The sequence below is a fragment of the Dipodomys ordii genome, unplaced genomic scaffold (assembly GCF_000151885.1).
Source record: "Dipodomys ordii isolate 6190 unplaced genomic scaffold, Dord_2.0 Scaffold13, whole genome shotgun sequence".
NCBI classification, from domain to species: Eukaryota; Metazoa; Chordata; class Mammalia; order Rodentia; family Heteromyidae; genus Dipodomys; species Dipodomys ordii.
Window position 1 is genome coordinate 22,807,588 of NW_012267229.1, and position 7,927 is coordinate 22,815,514.

At 49.2% G+C, this 7,927-nt stretch overlaps 1 protein-coding gene across 1 annotated transcript in view; it reads left to right on the forward strand.

The window, feature by feature from the left end:
- R3hdml (R3H domain containing-like) overlaps window positions 1–7,927 on the forward strand; it is a 9,527-nt gene continuing 1,600 nt past the window's right edge. Inside the window, exons 1-4 of the mRNA XM_013010799.1 lie at window positions 1–258; window positions 4,602–4,720; window positions 5,479–5,611; window positions 6,160–6,275. Coding sequence (XP_012866253.1) covers window positions 1–258; window positions 4,602–4,720; window positions 5,479–5,611; window positions 6,160–6,275 — 626 coding nt within the window. The remainder of the gene's footprint in view (window positions 259–4,601; window positions 4,721–5,478; window positions 5,612–6,159; window positions 6,276–7,927) is intronic.

Here is a 7,927-nt window from a genome sequence, read left to right on the forward strand (position 1 = left end):
ATGGTCCTGCTGCCCAGCACCGTGGTTCTGGCAGGCCTGCTCCTCGGGGTTGGCCAGACAGCGGGGGCATTGAGGATACCTAACTGCACTGTGGCCCTGGCCCAACCTCAGGGCACTGCTGTGGGGCCCCTGAGTGGCCTGGGGCCCCGCTATCGCCGGAAGCGCCACATCTCTGCCAGGGACATGAGCGCCTTACTGGATTACCACAACCACATCCGAGCCAGCGTGTACCCACCTGCCGCCAACATGGAGTACATGGTGAGTTCCCGTGCCGCCCCCAGCACCCTTCCAGCAAATGCCAGCTGTTCACATGGTCGGAGTCACTGGCCTGGAAGAGCTGTGCCATCCACCAGCCTCACCAGCCATGTTGGATGTCTGGGACCTGCAGGAAGGGTGGGGAACTAGTGCACCCATTTCAGAGATGAGGAAACTGAGGCCACCATACAGAGATCCTCAGTGAATCTAGGCACTGGGAGAACCCTTAGCCCCAGGCACTACATCTAGCCCTCTTCCTTCGTAAGAGTCTGTTTCCCAAATTGAGAAACAGATTTATGCTGGGCACTGGTGGCTCACTCTTGTAATCCTTGCTACTGAGGAGGATGAGATCTGAGGATCTGAAGACAGCCTGGGCAGGAAAGTTCCTGGGAATCTTATCTCCAATTAACCATCAAAAATTAGAAGTGGAGGTGTGCTTCAAGTGAGAGAGCACTAACTTTGAGCAAAAAAAAGCAAAGGGACAGCATCCGGTCCCTGAGTTCAAACCCCAGGACTGGCATAAAAGGAAAGGAAAGGAAGGAAGGAAGGAAGGAAGGAAGGAAGGAAGGAAGGAAGGAAGGAAGGAAGGAAGGAAAGAAGGAAGGGAGAAAGAGAGAGGGAGGGAGGGAGGGAGGGAGGGAGGAAGGAAGGAAGGAAGGAAGGAAGGAAGGAAGGAAAGGAGGGAAGGAAGGAGGGAGAGGAAGGGAGAAAGAAAAGAGGGAAGGAAGAAAGGAAGGAAAAAGGAAAGGAAGGATGGGAAGGAAGAAGGGAAGGAGGGAGAGATGGAGGGAGGGAGGAAGGGAAGCAGAAAAGAAAAGAAAAAACAGAAATTGAGATTGAGAGAATTATTTTCTTTCCCAAGGTCACCCAGCCAGGATTCCAAGTCAGATCTACCCAAAGCTAAAGTTGTCACCACCCAAAATCCGGCCTAGGAGTTGGCTTCCCACTGGGGACCCGCAGGGGGTGGGCAGGTATGGCTCCCTTTGCCATTGTCTCTTTGCTCAAGGATTTGCTTAGACACACCCAGATCCTTCATTCCCTGCAGCGGGTGGAGGCAGAGTTGGGGACAGACAGACAGACAGACAATCAACAGACAGACAGTCAGGCACCTGGGGATCTCAGGTGGAGCCCTGACTAGGAGCCCCGTAGTGAAGAAGGCTGGTGTCTCTCACCCCAGCCTCCAAAAAGCCAGACTGCAGGTAGGAGGAGGGGAGAGAGCATTGCTCTTTATCTCTACCCCCTAAGGCCATTGTCCCCAGCCAGCTTGAACCAATAGCCCGCTGGCGTATGGGGGGACTTCTGGAAAAGAAATTTCTTAGGAAAAGAAATAGCCAGTGCACGTTCTCCAAGGCAAATGCCACGTGATTCTGTGGCTCAGAACCTGACTGTGCTCACAGTTTTGTGCCAGTGTTCACTCCTGCTGTAGGTCCTCCGGGAGCCTTCAGAGGACAGAGGGGACTCGGCCTTCCTCTTATGGGGCTGAGGAGTTGCCTTTGAGGGGATTGGGGAAAAATAAATACCAACAAGATAGACTGAGAGTGTCTCATCAAGAGGTCTTTGTTGGGGACGGGTGGGGACCAGAACCCCAGGACAGGCGGCTCTCAAGGTGGGGGATGTTATTAATTTGTTGCTTGTCTGACTCATTCATCTGTGAACACCTAGACTGACACATTTTGCAAATACATGACGCTTTTATTGAGGACCTATGGTGAGTGTGGACAGTAAGTGTGTAGTTATTGCATTTAGATGGAATGGAGAGAGCAAGAAGTCTCCCCCAAAGACTCTGGGGATGACATCCAGGGAGGGTAGCAAGTGTTGCTTAGCATACTACTTCCTCAGTTTACCCCCTCTCCTCTCAGGCTACCCTAGCAGAGGCCTAGGCTCCTCCTGGCACCCCAATATCTTCTTCACTATTGACATCCACCTACAAAAGTAGACAGGTGCCTGATTAAGTGTATCTCAGTCCTAAAGTCCCAAGAAAGGTGGGGTCTCTGAATTCTCATACCCCAGGACTGCAGTCATTCAGGATTGTTTGATTTTTCATTTCCTGGCGAGACAGTGAGTCCCCCTGTACCAAGAAATGCTGGTCAGTGTTTACTAAGTGAGCAAATAATGCCTCAGAAAAAATCCCAGGGCCTCAGAGCTAAAGAGAACTCGTTTTAGACTGGTGCTGGTGGCTCATGCCTGTAATCCTAGCTGTTTAGGAGGCTGAGATCTGAGGGACACAGTTTGAAGATAGCTGGGGCAAGGTTCATGAGACTCTTATTTCCAATAAACCACCAAAAAACTTGGAATGGAGCTGTGGCTCAAGTGGTAAAACATTAGGCTTGTGTGAAAAAGCTGAGACAGTACCCAGTCCCAGAGTTCAAACCGCAAGACTGGCATTAAAAACAAAAAAAACAGCCAGGTACTGGTGGCTCATGTCTGTAATCCTAGCAGCTCAGGAGACTGAGATCTGAGGATCCTGGTTCAAAGCCAGCCTAGGGCAGGAATGTCCATGAGACGCTTATCTCTAGTTAACCACCAGAAAACTGGAAGTGGTGTGTGGCTCAAGTGGTAGAACACTTGCCTTTAGCTGAAGAGCTCAAGGATAATGCCCAGGCCTAGAGGTTAAGCCCCCCTACTAACAAAAAGAAGCAAGCAAGCTAGTTTTTGCTTGTTTTACTTTGTTTTGCTTGAGATGGTATCTCCCTATGTTGTTCAGGCTGCCTCTAACTTGGGATCCTCCCACTTCAGCTTCTCAAGCATTGGGATTATAGGTGAGCATCACCATACTTCAGCTGGGAATAAGTCTTTTTTTGTTTTGTTTTGTAATGTTTTCTCTCCATAGGCACTGAGGTGAAAGAATCATTAGGATGGAAGACTTGTCAAGGGAAAGTACATAACAAGATGCACGCTGTCTTTGTCAATAGCACATATCTGTCTCTGTATATCTGTTGGCACAAGTCTGAGTATTTCTGAAGACACCCAATGCTGCTGATTGCCCAGGGTGGGGGTGGGGAGAAGCATGGGTGAGAACGTACCTCTCCAGTTGGCCTCCCTTGGATAGCTGATAGATTGAATGTTTTTCATATGTTCATATTTTAAAAACAAAAAGCTTTTTTAAAAATTTATTTTTATTGTGATTAAGTGATTACATAAATTTCACAAATTTCAGTCTTTTTTTTTTTTTTGTCGGTCATGGGGCTTGAACTCTGGGCTTGGGCACTGTCCCTGCGCTCTTCAGCTCAAGGTGAGCGCTCTACCACTTGAGCCACACCTCCACTTCTGGTTTTCTAGTGGTTTATTGGAGATAAGAGTCTCACGGACTTTCCTGCCTGGACTGGCTTTGAACTGCGACCCTCAGATCTCAACCCCCTGAGTAGCTAGGATTACAGGCGTGAGCCACCAATGCCCGGCAAATTTTTTTTTTTTTATCAAGTTGTACAGAAGGGTTCAATTCCAGAAGTCAGGTTATGAGTACAAGGCATTTTGATGAATGTCACTCCTTCTGTCATTCTCTTCCTATTGTTTTCCATCCCAGCTCTACCCTTAAGTTGGTAACTCAGTGTCTACATAGTATACATTGAATACAATGTATTTGCTTTGAATTATTATTATTTTTATTATTTTTGCATATTTGTGCTAGCTTGAACTCAGTGTCTACGCACTGACCCTTAGCTTTTCTGCTCAAGGCTGGTGCTCTACTGTTTGAGCCAAAGCTCCACAAAAGTTTTTAATGCTGACATAAATCTGCAGTGAAAATACAATAAATAAAATCTTATAGTCAGTAATCTCCCTCCTCCTGGGACTGCTGAGAACTTTTGTTTGTTTGTCTGTCGGTTGTGGGGCTTGAACTCTAGGCCTGGGTGCTGTCTCTGGGCTCCTCAGCTCAAGGCAAGCACTCTACCACTTCTTGAGCCACAGTGCCACTTCCGGTTTTCTGGTGGTTCATTGAAGGTAAGGGTCTCACGGACTTTCCTGCCCCAGCTGGCTTTGAATCTGGATCCTTGGAGCTCAGCCTCCTGAGTAGCTAGGATTACAGGTGTGAGCCATCGGCGCCCGGCTCTGTTGAGAACTCTTGAATAAACACCTGGGACCCCACGTCAGCGCTGAGGGCCCCCAGCATGAATGAGATCCAGCAAATACAACAGGGCCTCAAACTTGGAATCAGGAGGACCTTAGCTCTGGGATAAACTTGCAATTGACCTTAAAATCATCATAGGCCTCAGTTTCACAATCTGTCCAGTGGGCTCGTTGTCCAGTTCAAGAAGATATGGGAGAGGCCCAGCCCCAGATCCCTGGGCTTCATTGCACCCTGTCCTGTTTTTTTGCCTCCAAGAACTCCACAGCCTTCCTTTCCCCAGGTCTGGGACGAGCAGTTGGCCAGGTCTGCTGAGGCCTGGGCCACGCAATGCATCTGGGGCCACGGGCCCTCCCCGCTGATGAGATACGTGGGCCAGAACCTCTCCATCCATTCTGGCCGGTGAGTAACACTTGATCCTTCCTTCCTTTAGTCATTCAACAAACATACACTAAGTATTTACTCTGTGCGTGAGGCTTGGCTGTGTATAATAAGTGGTAGACGGGTAGACAAATTCCCTATGCAAGGGAGAGATGGCAAACAAGGGGTGGGGGAGAAATAACTGCCCCCTTTTTGTTTTGGAGAGTGACCTGAAGAAGCCAAGGCAGGATAAAGGATGAGATGAGCCAGGAGCCCGTGGCTCCTGACTGTCTGTAATACTACCTACTATTCTTGGTCTTGAACTCTGTGCCTGGGCGCTGTCCCTGAGCCCTTCAGCTCAAGGCGACTGCTTTACCACTTGAGCCACAGCACCATTTCCAGTTTTCTGGTGGTTAATTGGAAATAAGAGTCCTATGGACTTTCCTGCCAGGGCTGGCTTTGAACCGTGATCCTCAGATCTCAGCCTCCTGAATAGCTAGAATTACAAGCATGAGCCACGGGCACCTGGCTCCGTGAGGCCCTTATCTCCAATAAACAACCAGAAAACCGGAAGTGATGCTGTGGCTCAAGTGGTAGAGCACTTACCTTGAGTTGAAGAGCTCAGAGACAGCGTCCAGGCCCAGAGTTCAAGCCCCACAACCAACAACAACAACAAAAGACATTAGAAAACATCCATCTTCTCCTTTCTGCCAGTCTGCCCTGGCCCCCAGCAGAGTGGGGGCCACTTTCCTCAGTGGAAACTCAGCTTCCCTCCAGCTTCCGGTCCTCCTCCTCCCCAGGTACCGCTCCGTGGTGGATCTCGCCAAGTCTTGGTCGGAGGAGAGGCGGCATTACTCATTCCCAGCCCCGAAGGACTGTACCCCACACTGCCCCTGGCGCTGCAGCGGCCCTGTGTGTGCCCACTACACCCAGGTACCCTCTGCCAGGACCCAGGGTGATGCAGAACAAACTCCAGCTGGCCTGGGACTCATGACCCTCCTACCTAAAAAACAAAACAAAACAAACAAGGAGGCTGGGTGCTGCTGGCTCATGCCTATAATCCTAGCTACTCAGGAGGCTGAGATCTGAGGATTGTGGTTCAAAGCCAGCCAAGCCAGGAAAGCCCTTGAGACTCTTATCTCCAATAAACCACCAGAAAGGCTATAGAGTTCTAGCCTTGAGCTGAAGAGTTGAGGGACAGAGCCCAGGCCCAGAGTTCAAGCCCCACGACCAACAACAACAACAAGAGGAGAGGAAGAGAGAGCAGGAGGAAAAAGAAAAGGGAGGGAGGGAGGGAAGGAAGACTAGAGAAACACCCTATTATGGTATAAGTGCCTCTAGCCCTTGGGACAGGAAGACAGCCTCCTCCAGGAAGACCTCCCGGTAGCCCCAACTGGGGACTGAGTCCCGCAGCCATGCCACCCTGAGGACCCTGGCCCCTTCAAGTCCTTCTCAGCCTGCCCCTCTCTCTGCCTCGTCAGATGGTGTGGGCGTCTTCCAGTCGGCTGGGCTGCGCTGTCCACACCTGCAGCAGCATTGATGTGTGGGGCAGCACGTGGCGCCAGGCGGTGTACTTGGTGTGCCACTATGCCATCCGGTAAGTGCAGTACCGAAGGGCCCTGGGGTGGGAGGCAGGCCCTGAGAACTATCTGTTCATTTATTCAAGTGCCCCCAATATCACACCATCAGGGCGATTTGAGGGTCAGTTGGTAACCCTTTTTCTGAGTTTCAGGGTTACTTAGGAGAAGTGGAGAAGCCACGTGGGCAGATCCCTAAGAAAAGTCAGTGGGGACACACTGAACACGTCCAGCCCCCTCACCCAAACTTGCCAGTCAGGTCTGAGGCAACACACAACTTAAAACGTCACTTATACAACAATCGTGTTGTACTCACACTCGGCTCTTGATGACTTGCAAAATGCTGCCACTTATTATCTTATTTAAAGAGAAGAAAGGAAAAGCTGCATGCAAGTGGCTCTTGCCTGTAATCCTAGCTATTCAGGAGGCTGGGAGGAGGAGGAGCAGGGTTTAAAGCCAGTCTGAGACCCTGTCTCAAAAATAATCAGCAAGAATGGGACTGGAGGTGTGGTTCAAGTGGTAGAGAGCCAGTCTACTAGCAAGCGTGAGACCCTGAGTTCAAACCCCAGCACTGACAGAGACAGGCAGGCACTGGCCCGGAATACATGTAGCTTTGGGTTTGATCTCCAGCACTGGAAAATAGATAAAGGAAAGAAAAATTAAGGAACCTTCCGAAAAATATTGTCCCTATTTACAGTTAAGCGATTGAGAAGCCAGGTATGGTGTACATGCCTGCAATCTCAGCATGCAGGACTCTTAGTTCTTCCTTAGTCTAAGACAGGTAATAGTGCCTATCTCCTGGGAAGGTAGAAAGGATATTTGGCATAGGCATTCCATGTAGGTGAGGATATCAGATTCTTTTCCCCATCATCTCCAATTGAATCACGGAGAGACAGAGCCAAAAGAAATTTGTCAGGCAATTGGAAATTTCTGTCTTATTATTTATAACAGTACACTGATGTGTGTTATATGTGTATTATTATTATTTTGTCAGTCTTGGGGCTTGAACTCAGGGCCTGGGCACTGTCCTTGAGCTGCTTTTGCTCAAGGCTTCCACTCTACCACTTGAACCACAGCACCACTTCCAGCCTTTTCTGTTTATGTGGTACTGTGGACTTGAATCATGCACTCTACCACGAAGCCATATTCCCAGCCCCTACTTTAGTTTTTAGAATCTTACTTTGACATTTCTTTTATGATAGTGGTAAGGGGCTGGGGTGTGACTCAGTGGGCAAGCACTTTCCTACCATGCAGCAGACCCTCCTTCCCCAGAAAGGTGCAAAGGAAAAGGAAAAGACAATAATATGAGCCAAGACACTCAAAACAAAGCAATTCATCAGTGTATATGAAGTACTTCATACACTTCTATGAAACTAGAATGATAAAACCCATCAAACTTTTAAAAGAAAAGAGGAATAAGAAGGCATAATAAAGGGCGTAAATTTGCTCAAAATCTATTATATGCATGTACGAAAAATATCACAACAGAGCCGGGCAGGCGCTGGTGGCTCACACCTATAATCCTAGCTACTCAGGAGGCTGAGATCTGAGGACCGCAGTTCAAAGCCAGTCTGGGGGCTGGGAAGGTGGCTCAGTGGTAGAGTGCTTGCCTTGCATGCCTGAGGCCCTGGGTTTGATTCCTCAGCACCACATAAGCAAAAAGAAAAAAGCC